Genomic DNA, 19,490 nt, shown 5'->3' on the forward strand with positions numbered 1-19,490 from the left:
GCCATATTTTGATGTTTTCCTCCCAGTGTCTGAAATGTTGCGAAAGCATTGCTCAATGGGTGCAAATGTAGAGCAAAATATCAGCCTATTGTGTTTCTCTGTCGGGTCTAAATTGCCTGATAAACCCACACTGAGTAGATATGTAGCAGAAGATTACAAGGAGCCAGATAATTGTTTAAGCATTGCCTGGCAGAGTTATACCCTGCACCTGAGATAAACCCTGTAAGACTGCTGAGAAAAACATCTCTCTACTCCCACCCTGTGGAAAAGGTTTTAGCTGGTAACAGTTGGTGCAAAAGCAAGTTAAAACCCTGTGGTGTTTATCTGGGTGAAACGTGTAGAAAAGTTGAAAGTCCACCAAAAGGTTAATTACAAGTTTATGTTTTAGCAGCAAAATGTACTCAAGCAACAAAAGTAAAAGTATAGATAGGAAGGAATGGTTCTTGTGTCACATTACAGATGTGAACCAAGTGCTACATGGTAATATATCAGTAATAAAAAAAGTTAGAAACAAAAAAGGGGCCTCTGAATCATTCATTTTAATATCAGTTGAAAGATCCTTTAGGTTAAAACAATTCTCTAAACCTCTTTTAATAATGGACGAAAGAATCCCAACACAAAGTCCATTTAGTAGTTCTGGAGCTTTTGATCATATCACATGATCAGCAGGAGGAGGTTGTCATAGAATTGAAGATGTTTCAATTGCCTGAACTTCAAAAGCTGACTAAAGCGCTCGGTCTAAAATGTCTACAATTCACAGTGCAATCAAGCTGATTCACAAGTTTTGTTTAAGTACATGCACAGTTGACAGTTGGTTTAGATTGTTAAGAAAATGGATCTAACTTATCTGATATTGAATGTACAATCTGAAAGGCAGTAAAAATGTAATATTGAAAGTCTGAAGCAAAGTACTCCGCACCGAAGTACTGTATCTCAGCAAATGTCCTTCGTTACTTCCCGCTTTGGTTGAAACCCGGTAATGTCTTTGTTTGTGCTCTGGTGGGGAGGAAACTTCAAACGGTGCTTCAGAGGTAACAGTTCAGGGTTAAGAGGGAAGTGGTAAGAGTCGAGGGATTAAAATGGAACAAGGCCGGAAGAGTCTGGGTGAGATCTTTATTTCAGGCACGGAAAGAGAGCCTTTTCCTTTGGTGGCGCCAGTCCTCTGCCACTGTTCCATTTCCTCTTCCTCCTCCTGGTCTGTGTGCAGCACTCAGTCACCTTCATACCTCCATCCTCTCTTCTGGTAGAGCAGTATATCAGTCAACCGACCTAATCTCACCTCCAGCTCTCTGCAACAGACTTGAGTTGCAACCATTAAATTTGAGGTTTTCAAATGTGATAATATTCTGTTTTTCTTTGTCTTTAGTAGTTCGGTTTATAGTAAACTTTATATATTTTGGACTGTTGGTCGGACAAAAAAAAGACATCTGATGTTTAAGGAAATTGTGATAGGCATTTTTAATGGCTTTCTGATAGGTTGTGGCCCACATGATGGATCAATTCATCAACAAAATAAATAGATAATAATTGTTGGTTGCAGCCCTACAAAAGACGTAAACATTTATCAATTTCAGGAGACATGGATTGATTTTTAAAGTTGCACACATCAACCACATTCTCAAACTTTCTCAGAATCATTATTTTATTCCAAACTTAAATAAAAAAGATATTGATTGAAGTATCAGTTGCAGATTTTTGTTTTAGTTTGATATTAAGCTTTCCAAAGTAAACCTGTAATGATATTATTAAAACAGGCACAACAAAACCAGAGAACAGACATTGTTTTCTCTGCTCATGACAGTAACAAAGTTGTTTCCACGTTGCAGAGCTGTACGGAAATATGCTGCTGCACATGTATTTTAGTTTTATACATACATAATAATATAATATACATTTCAGCCACAATATAAGTTGAAGCTGAATTAAATCACAATTATGTAACTTTGGTAACAGCCACTGTAGCCACAAGTGACAATTAAGGGATAATAGTAAACATTAGCACAGTTAGAGAGTCAGCAACCTACCTCAGTGAGCTCTATCTTAACTTTTCTAACATTAGCTAGCCTTAGTCACCGTATGCTGCTCATACCAAACCAAGTAAGGCTCTATCAACAAAATACCTGCAAGGGTGCTTTTTGTTTTTTATTGTTTATGAATCCTATATTTTGTTTGTAAGATGGGGAATGTGTTATTCTGTAAAAACTTAAATAGTCTTAAGAGGAGCAGGAAATATTTGTTTTTCTTCTCCAACATGAAACCAGCACCCCACAACAGATATCAGTTTGTGATTTTTGCTGATGTCTTGTTATGTTTTTAATCAATTTGTTCCTCTCAGCCTGAAGATGACTCATAACTTCAGTTGACTGGCTGCATGTCAACAAGTAGAACATGTCATTACAGGCTGTGGATGATATTTAGTATTTCATAACAATTTCTAATGAACAAAACAAACCCAACCTACCTAGGTCCACTAAAGCTTTTTCTACAGCTTTCAGCTATTTCACATAGTCTTCAGCAGCACCAGATGTTTGCATAGAGATGGATCTGTTGACATGAGTAGGTGTTTCAGTCGGGGTTGTTTTATTAAACTTGACCCTTCCCTTTTAAGTCAAGATGGATAAGAAGTCCTAAAAGGTGCTGTAGGAAACATAAGAACTACTGAGCACACTCCATCTTCTGATGAACCATGTGGTGCAGTTGAAAGGTGAGGTAAAAGCTTGCAGGTGGACTTCTGAGTTGGGTTTGTTTTGTGAAAGTCAAGAAAGACTAACTTTCATGCTTAATGTTTAAACACTGATTGAAGATCTGTGTACTCTGTACAAATGGGAATTATTCTTTAATCCAAATCCAAATTAATAACTGAATAAAGAATAGTGATATGACATGTGCAAAGGATTTTCACAATATTTTTCAAGGCGACTGGAAATGATTGAAATTAAGTTTCTAACTAAAAAAAAAAAAAATCCCCGCTATTGGCTAAATTAGAGAAATAATTGATTTTGAGAAATAAAATGATTTGGCCACCATTTTGCCAGTTTTACTAATTCTTTGAGCAAATATTTCATATATTCACCGGCTCCAGTTTCTCAAATAATAATAATAATAATAATAATCCTTATTTGTAGAGCACTTTTCAAAAACAAGTTACAAAGTGCTTTAACAAGTGTAAAGAATAATACAAAAAAGATAAGAGCATGAAAATTTAATATAAAATTAGTAAAATACAATAAAATAAAAGGGATAAAATAAAGTCAAATAAGATCGGGAAAAGCTCTCCTATAAAAGTATGTTTTAAGAAGGGACTTAAAAGAGTTCACCGACTCAGCCGACCTGATTTCCTCGGGCAGGCTGTTCCAGAGCCTCGGGGCCCTGACAGCAAACGCTCTGTCCCCTTTAGTTTTCAGTCGAGACTCTGGAACAGACAGCAGACCTCTGCCCGAGGATCTCAAGGTACGTGCTGGTGTGTATGGGACTAAAAGTTCAGAAATATAACAAGGCGAGAGGCCATGAAGAGCTTTAAAAGTGATCAATAGAATTTTAAAGTCAATTCTAAAACATACTGGGAGCCAGTGTAATGAAGCTAAAATAGGAGTAATGTGGTCATATTTCTTTGTTCTGGTTAAAAGCCTGGCAAGCTGAGTTCTGGACAGTCTGGAGTCGATCAATAGATTTTTGGGTTAAACAGGTGAAAAGGCTGTTGCAATAACCCAGGCGTGATGAGATGAAGGCGTGTAAAATGGTCACGGTGTCCTTAAAAGTTAACATAGATCGAATTTTAGCTAAATTTCTAAGTTGATAAAAACATGATTGAACAAGCTTTGTGGTGTGCTGCTTGAAATTTAAATTGCTATCAAACCAAACACCAAGGTTCTTTGCCACAGGCTTAATGTGATTTACTAGGGAACCAGCAGATGGCAGTATTTGATTTGCCATCTGCTAAGACCCGATGACCAGGATTTCTGTTTTGTCTGAGTTCAGCTGGAGGAAATTATTTGACATCCATTTTTTAACTTCACAAAGGCAGTTGTTAAGTGAACTCAGCATTCCAGGGTCTGTGGATCTGACGGGCAAGTATATTTGTGTGTCATCAGCATAAATATGAAAAGAAATGCCATGTTTATGGATAATATGTCCAAGGGGAAGCAGATACAAGGAAAACAAAATGGGTCCTAAGACCGACCCCTGAGGCACACCATATTTAACTGGACAGAATGAAGAGACATAGTTGTTTACAGACACGCAAAACTTCCTATTTGACAGGTAGGATGAAAACCATTCTAGAGCAGTACCAGAGATCCCCACCCAGTGCCTCAGTCTGTCTAACATGATGTTGTGATCAATGGTGTCAAAAGCAGCGCTAAGGTCCAGGAGTACCAGGACTGAGCACATGCCTTCATCAGCAGACATTAAAAGGTCGCTGGTGACTTTAAGCAGGGCAGTCTCAGTGCTGTGGTACTTCCTAAAACCAGACTGAAACTTTTCAAATATTTTGTTATTTTCCAGCACAGTGAGCAGCTGTTTGGACACAATTCTTTCTAGAATCTTTGCAATAAAAGGCAGTTTTGAAATTGGTCTAAAATTATGTGGGAGGGAGGGATCTAAACCAGGTTTCTTTAAAAGTGGGTTCACGCAAGCCGTTTTAAAATAATCAGGGACACAACCAGTAGATAGGGAGCTGTTGAAAACAGAGATCAAATGGGGCCCAACAGAATCTATTACTTTCAGTAAAAATTTTGTAGGTATTATATCAAGTGGGCCGGAGGACACTCTCATTTGTGATACTGTTTTTAAAAGCTCAGACAAGTCGATGGGATAAAACTGGTTAAAACTCTGTTGTGTGAGAAAATGTGAGAAAATGACTGCTTTTCTGCTTTATATCACTGTAAACCAGCCTTTTCTGTCGTGACCCCCTTCGGAAACCAAAGTTCATGGACTAAAATATCTAATTCAGTCAAACCCAGAATGAGTCGTTTGATATCACTCTGTAAGATTTGCGTTGGTTTCAGTTTTTACTCGGCCAAAATACAAAAGTGCCAAAAATAAAAAACCTGCCACAAACATCCTTATAAATCACTTTTCTTTATTTAAATCAGCGTTAGGCAGTTATGCTATGAACAACACAGGAAAATAAAAAACAAAAACAGTGACAAGAAGAAAATCATGAGAGATCCACATTAACTGCTCTTGGCACTGGATAGACGTTGATGGAAAGAGGAAAGGAAAAAAATAATAATACTCATATTCAAAATAGAAGTGCCTCCAGTAATCATTAAGTTGATTATTTGGGAGTGAAAGACTGGAAAACTTCCGCATTCCAACATCCATAAAATACCGTTTTATTTTGCGGTGCTCTGTGCCCAGATTCAAAAATCGATCTCGTCGTCAGCCTGCGACTGCCTCCATGCTCCGGTGCATCTGAAGGAATACGACAGGTGAGGTGCTGTGGCGTCGTCACAACTGCTCACACCCATTCATTCAGCTTGAGATTTACCCCAAGAGAAGGAGGCAGAGGCGAGGCTGACTAATGACGAACAAATAGTATCACCCCTCCCCTACACACACACACACACACACACACACACACACACACACACCACTGCTTCATCACCCCACAGTACCGTCACACACTCGATATCAAGCTCAGGGGCTCCTTTAAGTATTTGTCCCTTTATCAATCAACCATCAATTCTTCATAAAAACATGGAGGAACTTCTGTTATCACAATACACTCCATTTACAATGGTAGTAGTGCACAGCAACAAAAAAAAAAAAAAAGTTAATGAAAAAAATAATATTCAAGATATAAATTGAACTCGTACATCAAACAACAAAAGGAAAAGCAGAACAAAAAGTAATCCCTCTCCCAGAAAAGAAAAGTCATGATATCATTTATAAAAACCGACATAAAAATGTGATCAGTTCTCGCTCACCTGGAACAGATGCTGAAAGCGGCCCGTGGCTGTTTGTTGTGGACCCTGATTGTGATATTACAGATGCTTACGAGTTGCTTAGAAACTTTGCATCAATTTATCCCCTCCGGACGTTCAATAAAGGCAGGGAACCTTTCTCAAAACAACTCACCGTTTCGGTTTACCTGCCGAATTTAACTCCTATGACTAACCTACTTGCAGGTAAACATGCAGAGTTAACATTTCCCGCCCCGATTTAAACCTTTGCCGCCAGCACTCGGTGACAATCAGACTCTAAAATACGCCAGCGGGGCAACATTAACCCTTCAATTCGAGGTTTAAGTAAAAGGTGGGGTTTCAGTGTAAATCTGCAAAGATGGTTCTTGCAAGGAAAAGTGTGAGCCAATCCCAAACCAGGAGAGGAGAGGCAGAGAGGAGAGAGAGAAAGAGGAGGGGGAGGTGGCGGCTCAATTGCCTCTGATGTTTGAAGAGCATCAAGAGCCGAAAGAGAGAAAGAGGGATAAATAGATATATACTCTGCAATGTGGGCGAGGGGGAAATATGTGTATGTCATGTAAGTGTGTGTATTTATGTGTGTGTGTGTGTGTGTGTGTGTGGTCTGTCCGTCCAGTGCTTTATCTGACGGTGACTCCGAGTTTTTCCAGCACACGCACTCCTTTCTCCTGGTACTCCTCCCGGGTCAGCCAGAAGTTGTCCTTGTCCTTCATGATGTCAGCCAGCACGGCTCCGCCCAGGAACACCATGTGCTTTCGTCTGGGAGGATCCTCAATCCGGATCTTGAATTTCTACAAGACAAGGGGACACACACAGACATGTAGGACGGCTCTGCGTTACAAAGAAACATCCTGTAATGGCCGAATGTTTTGTTTTTCTCAACTCAGACGTGATAAATGTTTCTGCAGAGTTCATCAAGTTAAGTTTGACACTTGTTTTAACTCCTGTTTCACAACCATACCGGCCACAATATGGAAGTATAATGAAAAACCAGTGGTTGACAGCATTTACTCAAGTGCTTTTTACATTTATCTGACAGCTTCACTTACTAAATACTTTACAAAGTAAGATATTTACACACAAAACATATGACGAGTTTAAAAATGATGTTTTGCTATAAATTAAACTACACAACAGTCTATACAAGTACAGCTAGTACATTCGTTGATTGACAGAAATGTAATTGGCATCTACTTTGATGATCGTTTAAGTATGTAAAATGTAAAAACATTTCTTGGGTCACAAATGTGAACATTTGACTTTAACATATTTTATCAATCTGAGGTTTTAACTGACAAACCAAGCATTGTGAAGGTGTCACTTTGGTCTCAGGACAGTTTCACATTTCTCACCATTTTCAGAATTATTACAATCGATTAACGGAGAAAATAATCAGCGGATTGATCCATAATACAAATAATCATTAATTGAACTCTGATACAAAACCGTTTAACCAACTACAAGAGTAAAATCCTGCTTTATATTAATGCCCCAGTATTAACAGTCTAATGATAAGATGTAATAGTATAACACTCACAGGGGACATTTCTTTAACTTTAAGTACTTTTTCCTGATTATACTTACATACCTTAATTAAGTAACATTTTCAAAGCAGTACTTTCACTTGTAACAGAGTATTTTTGCGCTTCGTAAACGTAGTTCATTTAAATTTTTACTAAAATCAACACTAGCTGCTGCAGCTAGCAGTGAAATTGTTTGCCACAGGTCTGATGGTGCTGACTGTAAAAGATTAAACAGCCTCCTGCAACACAAACACAGTTGAAACAATCACACTTCGAGTTTATAGAGTATCACGTCTCCCAACAATCAGATCCAAAAACATCCACAAACTAATATACCTGACTTCAGCAAACAAGAAAAAAATATGTACGACCTTTTTTCTTTAAGGAAACTGAATTAAATGCTTTTCCGGACCTGCAAGTGTTTGTACATTCAAATAAAAATGTGTAATTGCTGCCAAGACAAACTTGAAAACAACTGTTACAACTTTGGTGCCAGAGGGAGCTTGACTCAACCAGCGTGAGCAACAATACACAGCTTTAAAATAAAACAGCTGGCGGGACTACGATTTGGAATAAAACTCAAAACTTGAAAGATGGCATCAAAACTGTAATGTGAAACTGAAGCCAATTGAGGAACGAAGTGAACAAAACTAGATGGGTTCTTTTGTAAATGATTTTAACAGTGTCATAAATATTGGATATAGCATCATTTAGTTATAAATATGATTATAAATGATGCTATAGGATAATAACAGCGTAAGCAGCATTTTAATATTAAGGACGTGCAGTGTGAACATCGCTACCACCTGCATTAATAAACAGCAACTACTGACAAAGTATTATCCCTAAAGTTGATGTAGCGCTCATGTTAGGATTAATATTAGCATGTATTTGTCACGTTTTAGTCACTTGATGAATCTCACAACATTCACTCTCCTTTAGCTCCGTTTTGGTCTGCCCCAACTCCTAAGGGATCTACATGAGAGCGGTGAGAGTGAACTAAAACACTATATGAACTTAAAATGTTGAAACGCTCTGAAAAGAAAGTGGAATTCTCTGGGGGTTAATCACTATGAGCAACACACTTCACATTAAACAGCCATTTGCCAATCTAAAAAGACTGATGACTGCAGCTTTTAAGTGATACTCGACGAAAAATCAGCTTGAAAGGACGGCTTCATGCATGCCAGATACAAATTTGTCATATATGTTGTACGACAACGGGAGAATCAAAACATCAATACGAACTTCTCAATCCTCTCCTGCCTCTTCCCTTGTCTCTGTCTGATTGCTCAGCATTTTCCAAACACATATTTCACCAAATAGGGCGAAAGACACAGCTTCTGTTTGTTGCTTACAGTGCAACAGCAATGGCTTATAACATTTTTAATGGATGTTTTGACATGTTTTCACCGTGAGACCTTGTCAACAGTGGAATGCATTGTAACCGACAGCCGTCCTTCAAGCAAACACGGGTTAAATATTTGAAAAAAATATATAAAAATACACATTTGGGGATCTCTGTCATGTTTTCAAATGTGTTCAATCTTTACACAATGTAAATAAAGATAATAAAGATTTCTACTCTAAAATTAGATAAACAGTTTGAAGACAGTTGTGGGCAGAGGAGTAAAGCATGTGACTTCTTGTTTTTATACGTACGAGTCATCTGTAGATCTTTGACAATAGTTTTGTTTAAAATCATAGCTTTCTTTAAAATACTTTTGTTGAAATGTAATGTAGTGAGATTTTTCCAAAAGCAAATATTTACCACTGGGAAGTGAACCCCATATATATTGTTATTAAAATACTCTGTTTAAATTCATTGAATGTCTGTTAACCTATGACACCACCTGGTGGTGGTCTGCGTACACTGCACCAGTCTGAAACGTCACATACTGATAAACTTTGCTCCTAAACCTGCAAGAGCAAGTGTTCGAGACAGAAATGCTACAAGTCGTCCAACTGCACATGATTCAAGGAGTTTCATTTATTTAACTGATTTCCCAGTGTGTGGGATTTAACCTCATCAGGACAAAGGAGATACTGTCAGGCGTCAGTCACCGTTTACATACTAACATGACTCAAATACGTTCCCTTGGGGTGGTTGTTGTACCTTTACGGCTCTCTAACATGTGGGAAACCCCGCCCAAGCCTACTTAAACAAACCCGGAGGATCAGCTGGAAATACTGATTCACACCCACTGAGAGGCCTGGCACTGTAAAGCCAGACTTTGGCTCATCTGAATGTTTAGGTTACATTGGTCACGGTGCAATTGACACTAATCAAGTTCTAATTTGAGCTCAAATTAACGTCGTGTGACCCGTTTTCACACTCATACTGTAAACCACATCTGAGTCCTTCAATAACGCTCTTCACACCGTCAACAGTGTAATTATAAATGACGCGTTCAGGGTCGATATCTCACCGAAAGCTTGTCCACATCTCCTTTGAGTACACGCTCCAGATACAGCTGCTTGAGTTCCCTCTCCAGCCGAGAAGGTAGGCCCGGGTACATGGTGGATCCTCCTGACAGGACGATGTGTTTGTAGAACTCAGCCCTGAGGACGGCAAGACAGAATAAAAAACAAAAAAAAAAAAACAAAGGTGAGAACAGGAAGAGAACCAACCACATGTCAAGTGCACAAATGTTAAAAATCTACATTTAAGACCTTGCAGATTAAAGCCCTTCAGTGACTTCAAATGAATTCTAAAAAAATAGATAATTTAAATAATGATGTATTGGGTTTCCAAGGGTGTATTTTCTTTGACATTTCCACTCTTACATACCCAAAGATTAATTTTCATACTTTCCATAGAGAACTCAGTGGTAGCTCTGGGAGGCCGACACCACCATTTTGCATATATCTGCCTGTGTTAATGTGGTCTATTTATGTGTGCTAAAGCAGAAACCCTCTCAGTAAAGCATATACTGATGCGTCTGCCTTTCTTTATTGACAGTGGAGTGAATCTGTACTCTTTTGTTGGCCTCACCTGGTGTCTATGTCGGCTGCCTGGATGGTGTTGAAGAGGAGCTCAGCCACTCCGACACCCTCCACGTTGATGAGGTGGGGCTGGAACAGAGCCTCCGGGGCCTCAAACCGCTCTCCTCCCACCTTGATCACACGACCATCTGGCAGCTGGAGATGTGTGGGAGGGATGAGATGAAAAGAGAAGGGGAAAAAAGAAAATGTGATGACTTAACGTATGACTTAGTAGAGAGTCATAAATCTTGTAAGAATCAAAAATTATACTTTTCAAAAGGTTGTTGCAATGTATGAAAGTGTGTTTACTGCAGTTTGTTTTGCTACAACACTCTACAAGATAATACTGTACAGCAAGTTAAAGCACAGAGAGTGTAGGCTCCAAACTGAGTAGAGTGAATGTGTGTGCGCGCGCCTATAAAAAGACTTCATTCAGCCGAGGGCAGTGGGAGGAAGCGGAGCCCAGCCACCGTCGCAAAGTGGCTGCCCAGGAAATGATGTAACGCACAGTTCAGGGCACTTCGGCCACAGTTACATTGCCCTCCTTGTTTCGGCACACTTGTGCGCACAAAATGATACTTACATGTTCACACACCTACACACACACTCGCCTACACTAACCCAAACACTCATGGTCAGTGAGCTCTGAGACACAACATGTGCGCGGTAGGGCGTGCAGTAACACAGACTTCAGGACCGGCGTTTAGATTCTGCGGTTCCCTCTGCGGGGAAAAGGGCCCTGGAAAGAAAAGCAAGCCTGGTGGAGGAGCACTGCACCCCCATATGTTTGAGTCCCAGAGAAAACAGTCAGCAGCACTGCCCCGTCCTAAAGCAGCCAACAGAACCAACAACGGGCATGTGGTAGTCTACTTAGCTCAGTGCAGAAACAGATTCAGTTACCACATTAGTTTTGATTACTTCAAAATACTGCCACTTTTGAATAACAAATCCTTAGGGATTTTTTCCACAAAGCTATTTTAAGCAGACATTTGAAACTTGTGCGCATGTGGCTTGCATAAAAATAACTAATTTTAATAACCAAGTAAACAAAACAAAAGCGAGAATTTCCCCGGGGGCTGGAAATGTGTTAATTTTCCGTTAAGATTGCCAACTTAAAAAATAAAATAAAAACTTCTGCTTAATGTGTTAGACAAAATATGGATGAGTAAAGTCAGTATTTAGCAGTTATTTCACATTTCTGTCCCAAATTCTGTCATCTTTATCCTCATATTGAGTCTCACTGTGTCCTGACAAAGCTCATGTCTCTGATTTAATAGAAAACCTTTTTTAAATGATTGTTTTCTGACATATTTATTACGTAGATGACAGCAGGAAACATAGAGCAGTGAGTGGGATAAGATGGCACGCGTCTAGGAGTGCTGAGCTACCATGATCGTCCAAGGGGAGATATTTCTTTTATGTTGTCCCTTTTCCCCTATTTGATACCAAATGAAAAGTGCATAAAACATCCACGTGAGGGCACTACAAACACCATGTTACATAATGATTAGAAGTTGAACAGCTTTCTTAAACAACTCACAAACAGGTACAAATAGCCGCAGTCAAAATGTGCATTATATTAAATCTGCTTGCATGTATAAAGTATATTTATCAGTGTTTTATTATGCTGAAAATTAAAAACACATGAGTATCTACCGTGTATGATTCCACCAGCACGGTGGTCTCCAGCGCCAGCTTCTGCTCCTGCTCAATGTTGTAGCCCACATAGCACAGCTTCTCCTTCATCATGCGCACCGTCTCAAAATCTGCAGAGTGATTGAAGGCGTAGCCCCTCAACAACAGCAGCTGTACCCAGAGATGGACGAAAAGCAGAAATAAGACGAAGAAGGTCAGAAAGCATTTTTCTTTTGAGTTACTTAAAGGGATTCCTTTATATGTTTATTTAAGAACCAATGGTATTTTTTACAAAGAAGATGCCGGTGTCCCCTTCCTAAAGGGCAACCAATTTAAAGAGACTGAACTCCATATTTGTTACACCACAAAAGCATGAAAATATCAATTTTGGAAGTGCTGGTGATGCAGTGAATTATGCTGCAAGTAAGGTTTCATGTAATTCTCAATTAATTGTCAATCATTTTCACGATTAATAACTTGTGGTCCAGAAAATGTCTGAAATTGGAGAAAAATGTTAATTGTTTTTTTCCCCAAAGCCAAAGATGACATCGTCAAATATCCCGTTTTGTCTAAAACCCAAAAATATTCAGTGTACTGTTATTTAGATGTAAAAAAAAACAGAAAATATTTACATACGACTGGAATTTGGACCTTTCCCCCCCCCCTTTAAAAAAAAGGTTGTTAGTAGTTGCAGATTAATGTAATAGTTGACAACTAACCATTGCAGCTTCAGCACCAGCAAGTGTTATTATCTGGAATCTACCATATGAACATGATTTTTTAAATCAATTAAAAATAAAAAAAAAAACGTAGTTCAGTATTTTCTCCCCTGACAAACTACCTCGTTTGCGCTGCTAGTTTTTGTTCTTTGTTACACTCTCTCACACACTGAGAGACTGACTGATTACCTTGATGAGGTAGCGGGTGATGTCCCTGCCTGCAATGTCCAGGCGCCTTGTCAAGTGGGGCAGGCTGAAACCCTCATACACTGGACAGATGTGTGTCACACCGTCACCTGAGTCCACCACCACACCGGTCAGAAGGCCTAAAACACACACATTCACTACAGTTAGCAATCTACAATTCTACAAACAGAGGTGTGTTTGTGTCCGAGTTTTATCCAGTGTGTGCTTTGGGCTACTAATTGTTAGTCTTGTTGGCTGGGTAAACACACACAACCTGGAAAGAGAATACCTATAATTTAACAATTAACTGCTAATAAATGCTCACTAGTTGGTAATAAACTCAAGAGACAAAATGGCGGATAAGCACACAGACCACATGCATGGCTGTGTGTTCGAAACAGACTGGGTCTAACTGTAGGTGCAAATGGTTTTAGAGGTCATCTGATCCTGCTTGAAGCTCCACACAGGTCGTCCTTAACACATCAGAACACTTCAGATAATGTCAGGATATCGTGTCTTGCAGGAACACTGCAGAGTGATGTTCATGTGTTTGTCTAGACTCCTGGGCACCAAAGGTATCTAAGCAGTCTCATAAAACAAATCTTTGCACAAACTATTTGACAAAGGTGTTGTAGTTAAATAGTGCCACACAAGAATATTTCCGCGATTAAAATGAAATGCCTTCCGTCTCTCAGCTACTGAACTACACATAATTTAATTTATGACACAGTGTAAATCTCATTTGTGGGTTTGTTGGAATAGAGCACCTGCAAAATCTGTGCAATATTAACATTTTGCTATTGACTTCTACAGTTTCTGTCTTACCTTGGGCATACAGTGTCAGCACAGCTTGAATAGCAATGTACACTCCTGCAAACTGGTAGGTCTCAAACATCACCTGCAGCAGAAGTCAGAAAACGCCAGACCGTTGATAAAAACAAATAAAGTACATCTGGCAACCTATCCACATAGGATTATAATACAATACTTTCACAGAAAAGTGGAGTGAAGTGGAAAATTCTGAAATGCCATAAAATAAATTTCCTGTAATGGCTGTTGCTGGCTCCAGAAAAAAAACCCAACTAATAAATATGATTTCTTCTAATTTACATCATGTAGCAGTTTAAGGGATGACAAATCTCTCTGGCCATCACACACAGCCTATTGCTCCACCCACCAAAGACCACCAAGTTATCGACAGAGTCGACCTTTAGTGGCCCATTATAATTATGTTGACAAACCTGACAGGAGCTATGCTAATTTCAATACTTTGAATAACTGGATATAGAGTGAATGAGTACAGTTTAACATCCCTCGGTGATACGGATTAAATAGATCTTCTTACCCACAGTAAGAAATGCATAAAGACAGTTTCCTCTTTTTCTTCGCCTCACACATCAACAAAAATACATCCAAGCTGCAAATACAAGGAAATAAATGTCAACATACCTCAATGATTTTTTCGCGGTTCTTGGTGGGGTTCATGGGCGGCTCGGTCAGCAGGATCTTGCAGTTGCGCGAGTCGATGTTTAGCTTCTCTGGGCCGAAGGTGTAATCCCACAGGTGCTTCATGTCATCCCAGTTCCTGACGATGCCGTTCTCCATAGGGTAGTTAACCTCCAGCATGGAGCGCAGCTCGCTGGCCTCGTCCCCCACCATCAGGTCCTGGCGAGAGAGGTCAAAGGTCAACAAATAAATATTCAGAAGCTGTGCAGCGTAGCCCTTCACTTCTGAAACCCAGTTTGGATCTTTCAGAGTCACTGGGAGCAGGGATAGGCACTAAGTATTGGTTTAGTTAGTTAGTTTAGACAGTAAAATAATCTCAATTTGCCCCAGTGGCCTGCTGGTCTCAAAATTAAAACGGAGCATCAAGCAAGTAATGTCCTTAACCTAAGTATTTTTTGTTTTAAAACTCTGTTACCCAGCATGCACAACAAGCCATTATTTTCCATGCACCTACACCTGGAAACACTTCTGCTTCCCTCCAGCTACAGTAAACCGCTTGTTTTAGCACCATTCAACTAGCTGCATGCAAGGCAGCCTGGCAATGTAAACAACTGCTGGGTTAGAGCTCAGTATTAGCCACACAGTCAGGCCTCTCACGTTCCACTTGGAGACATCAAAAGCCCACTGAAGGCAGCCATTTTATGGGTTCATCCTGTATGCTTTGGCATTAACAAAAGTACCAGTCACAGGCATTGCCTCCATGTGGTCTCACGAAAAAAAAAAAAAAAAAAAAAATGCATGCTGGAGTTTGGACACTTCCTCTGCACTTGAAAAGGTGAAACATTTACAGATTACTAAGTCAAATACTCTAAACGGGACATTCCTTAAATAAAAAGGTAAACGGATCTGTGATATATAGATATACAACAACTGCAGCTGAAGTTCCTGCTGAAGCTGAAAAATGCTGTGATTATTTCAGTCCTTAAATAGCAGCTGGACTGAGGGGTGGGGGGCGTAGCTGTCAGGATGCACCAGCAGATGAGAGACTCTGAAAATGGAATCGGTCCAAAATCTCTTTTAGCACCCCATTGATAACAGCTGGCCTGTGATTCATTACAGCCATTTCTGCAACACTTTCAGCCCGGAGAGAGGAGTGCATTAACGTAAGGGTTGTATATCTAACTGACTCTCTGCCACTCATTTGGCCAACAACACTCAAATTCAACAGCAAAAATCAGCAAATTAGTCTGGATGTAGAACAATGGAATCAACGTGTGAGTAAAAGAAACCAAATGCAGAAAAAACACTGGACAAAATAACAACACATTTAAAAACAAAGAAAGAGAGCTTAATTTTTTTGACACAACTCTCCGGAGCAGGCATGAACCGGAGGCACACACCAACCTGAACTTACCATCTTCTGGGGATTCTACTTCATCGAGGGGGAACAAAACATGGAGGAAGAGGAAGGTACATATAAAAAATAAATAAACAAAATAATTGGAAAGAACAGTAGAAAGATAGATATAGGCTTCATACTCAGATAATGGGGACATTTAGACTTGCTGCTGCAGAATCAACTGATCTATACCCAAATTACAGCATCTGGTCGAATATAATTGAATTGGGCTTACTTACTACAAATTTATAATTTAGATTACAATTAGACAGCTTGTGGCTTTGACATAATGTTTATATTAGAAATTGACTGATCTGTTGTGTGCGATTTCATCTCTTGCTTTTTGACTTCATAAAAATTTTCTCTTGTCACAGTTTCGCTCTTGAAATGAAGACTTTCTGGTCAAAACGAAAGGACTGTCCAGAAACATCAGGGTGACCAGTTCGTACCTTGATCTCAATGTTTCCGACTTTGGCTGTCGAGCGAATGATGGGCCTCCCAACGAGCGCAGGGAAGATGTGCTCTGGGAAGTTGGAGCCTGCATAGCCGCACTTGACAAACTAAAAGGGAGAGAGACAAGAAAACCAGAGCATAGAGGAAGTTATGAGGAAATACAGTTACGTACTGATGAGATAACTGCGCAGTACAGCGAGACAACGTTGCTGTCATCCTGCTGATAACAGTGGACTTGATTAGCTTTTAGACCAAGATAAAATGTTACGGCCTACACTACAATGCCAGGACATTCGTGTGTGTATGTGTGTGTGAGAAGGAGTTTATACACATCTGTGGCCAGCATCTGCTTGAGCAACATATTTATTGTTTTTAAAAGTTGATCTACAGCTTTTAACAATAAAAACAATGTAGAAGTTTGTATATGAATAAATAAACCAATCATTAAAATAAAGTTAATGCTTAAAATGTTGAAAATCCCTAATAAGATGATGTCAGTATGATAGAGCCGGACAATACCGACAAAAATCAAACACCACGATGTTTCTTAGCTAATTGACTTCCATGATGTATTTTAATGATGTGACAGTATTTTTAGCAGTAAAATATATAGCCAGAACCACAATTATTAATACTGTGTGGACATAAAGGTCAAGCAGGTTGAGGAACTTACTGTTCACTGCACTCAGCCACAACAGTTACATGAGCTCAGATAATCCTTGAACAGTTAAATCTTGAAAACCAAGAAAAGATTTCATCTAAACTGTATTGTGGTGTCATGATAAATAAAATCCCAGCCAATCCCTAATCTCGAATTAAAATACTGATATCAGGTCAACATTTTGCTCAGCGCTAATTAACACATTTTCCCTTGCATGCAAGTAAGTTATGATGCTGCAACACATTCTGTGCAAGTCCTTCCTCTGCATTGCTTTAATGTTTAAGCGACTAACCGTTATCAACACATTGTGTAAATATAGAAATATACATACACACACACAGACACACTGAGTGGTTTAGTGTTCATAGTTGCATGTCAGATTCTTCTGCATTTGTCCTTTTTGTTTCACAACCTCAAGCAATGTAAAAATGAAAGACTTTTTCCAAACTGTCAGTGTCAATGGGTAAATTCAAAAGCCAGTGTTTAACCAAATAAAGTACACTTTTAAAATGTAGTGCAGACATCTCACTATTGCCCTGCCCCCACATAGGAATTAGGTTGCTGTTGCTGCTAGATTAATCATCTTACAGAACCAGTTCACCCTCCATGGTGTCTTTTTCTGGATGGTTGTGAAATTTACCAGTAAACCAAACAGCTCATAGTTGTCTGTCCACTGTTCATTTTGCAGCTGCATGTGCTTGAAGGAAACTGTCAGATTTTAAAGTGAACTACGATATGAAACAACATAAAGCAGGGCTCTAAAAATGTGTTGGTGACATATGTGGCTGTGGTTCAGACTCACTTCCTCCTGACACTGGTAATTTTTGTTCTGGCTTCGCACAATGCACTTGAAAAAAATTCACATCTCAAAAAAGGCCTTATTAGTCAGTAACATGCTGAGCCAACATCCTCTTTGACTGCTGACACGTTTGGAAAGGAAGTACCTACACTCTGAAAGAGGCATTGTTAACTGTGTGCAATGAGTAACTCCTAAACATTAAAGTCAACGCAACTTTATCGCCAATTCTACTATTTACACAGAGGATTGAAATTGTGTTTCTCACATGACCCAAGGTGAAATAAAGTAAAGAGTAATTAACAAATTATTTACAATCAGTGCAACAGTTAACAGTCCAATGTAAATATTTTGTCCACAGTGCAACGGTGCAGAGTTATCATTATTTTAAGTTTCTGCAGGGGTTTGCAGTTTAGACGTTACGGGCAGAGGGGAGAGTTTTTCTTAAAAATAAACAAAGATCAGCAAAGTGCATGTTATATGTAGGATGGGGTAGGAACTGCTCATTGTGTCTACAAACCACAGCAGCTTGAAACTCACCCTAAATTCACCAACCGAAGGAACTATTCAACCAACCAGCTAGCATGTGACAAAGCACCTTCAGCCACAGACTGTATTTGTGATTAAATTTTTTGACCTGTTGTATACAATTGTTATTGTATATTCTACCTAGAATGTTAATTGTATATTGATTGTGTATGTTTATATATATATATCTTGGAGTGTTACTGATTATACTTTGATTGTTAAAAGTAGTAAAGTAAATGTGCTGTTGTGTCAACCTGAGTTTCCCCTACAGGGGATAAATAAAGGTCTATCTTGTCTTATAGGACGACCAAACTGTCCTCAATAGAGAAGATATGACCAACACTGGGCAAGTGGCCGGTGGCTACCTGTCACTGTATTGAGGACTATTTCGAAATATGTCTTTTTACACACCTAAAGTATCTGTCAACCAGCCAAAAGCCCTAACGTTAATATATCCAGAGAAAATGTGTAAGTTAGCTAAAAACAAAGATGATTAACGACGAATGCATACGTGAAAAAATAAAGTATGAGGAGTGGTCTTTCCAAGGTCCAAACACCTTACTAAACGCCTGTTAGGTGACATTTCTATCGGGGAAGTTGGTGCTAGCTGCAGTACAGGAAAACATAAAAGGTGGTTCCTCAATTAACCTGCCACGGCCTAGCTAACGTTGCACCTAGCTGCTGGTATCAGTACAAACGTCTAGCTACTGCTCTTTATAATTAAATCAAAATGTACAAGATAAATAATTAATCTGCAAATCCCGCATCGCTTGCAAAACAACAAATCAGTGAAATGAGCGACGCAGCTGCCGGACAGTATAAACCAGACAGCTGTTAAATGCTAGCAGTAAACTAGCATGCTAGCTTAGCTTAGTAACCGTTGGTATTAAATGAGCAGTTACACGTCTGCCTAGTATTTAAAAATGTATGTAGCTGTGAGAACTATAATCAGAGCTGTGTATTCATCTTTTCTCCTGACATTTACACCCACTCTACGTGCTGTTCCCGTGTCGGGTCTGGATGAATGAAAATTAGCTGGCTAACAGGCTAGATAGCTACCCACCCAGTTAACGCTAGCTAGCTTGGACGCTGATACTTCCTGTTTCAGCAAATCGTCCGACATTAACGGCACCGTCCACAGCAAACCACGGATTCATAGCGTGTCAAAGCAAAGCGGTAAACTCACCCCGGTCCCATTGTCACAGACTACCACTTTCCTTCCCTGGCTGTCCATT

The 19,490-nt window shown here is 39.4% G+C and overlaps 1 protein-coding gene across 1 annotated transcript; it reads right to left on the minus strand.

The window, feature by feature from the left end:
- Positions 1-5,060: 5,060 nt before the first annotated feature.
- On the minus strand, positions 5,061-19,489 carry LOC119917127 (actin-related protein 2-B). The gene is made up of 9 exons (XM_038737242.1): positions 19,442-19,489; positions 16,267-16,377; positions 14,422-14,637; positions 13,798-13,870; positions 12,976-13,112; positions 12,089-12,238; positions 10,443-10,588; positions 9,877-10,009; positions 5,061-6,715 (listed from the first exon to the last, which is right to left on the minus strand). The coding sequence occupies exons 1-9, from the start codon at positions 19,487-19,489 to the stop codon at positions 6,545-6,547; spliced, it is 1,185 nt and encodes a 394-aa protein (XP_038593170.1). The 3' UTR covers positions 5,061-6,544.
- Between the last annotated feature and the right edge of the window lies 1 nt (position 19,490).

The sequence above is a fragment of the Micropterus salmoides genome, unplaced genomic scaffold (genome assembly GCF_014851395.1).
Source record: "Micropterus salmoides isolate LMB-PRFRI ecotype aquatic unplaced genomic scaffold, ASM1485139v1 Ms_hic_scaffold_22, whole genome shotgun sequence".
In the NCBI taxonomy this organism is placed as follows: domain Eukaryota; kingdom Metazoa; phylum Chordata; class Actinopteri; order Centrarchiformes; family Centrarchidae; genus Micropterus; species Micropterus salmoides.

Bases quoted from the DNA above. Each gene is read 5' to 3' on its own strand.
- LOC119917127 (XM_038737242.1), bottom strand. From the start codon at position 19,489: ATGGACAGCCAGGGAAGGAAAGTGGTAGTCTGTGACAATGGGACCGGG. The intron at 13,113-13,797 runs GTAAGACAGAAA...TGTGTGTTTTAG, and splicing joins GCTGACACTGTATGCCCAAG to GCCTTCTGACCGGTGTGGTG. The intron at 10,589-12,088 runs GTAGATACTCAT...ACACATCTCCAG, and splicing joins TGCTGGTGGAATCATACACG to CTGCCAGATGGTCGTGTGAT.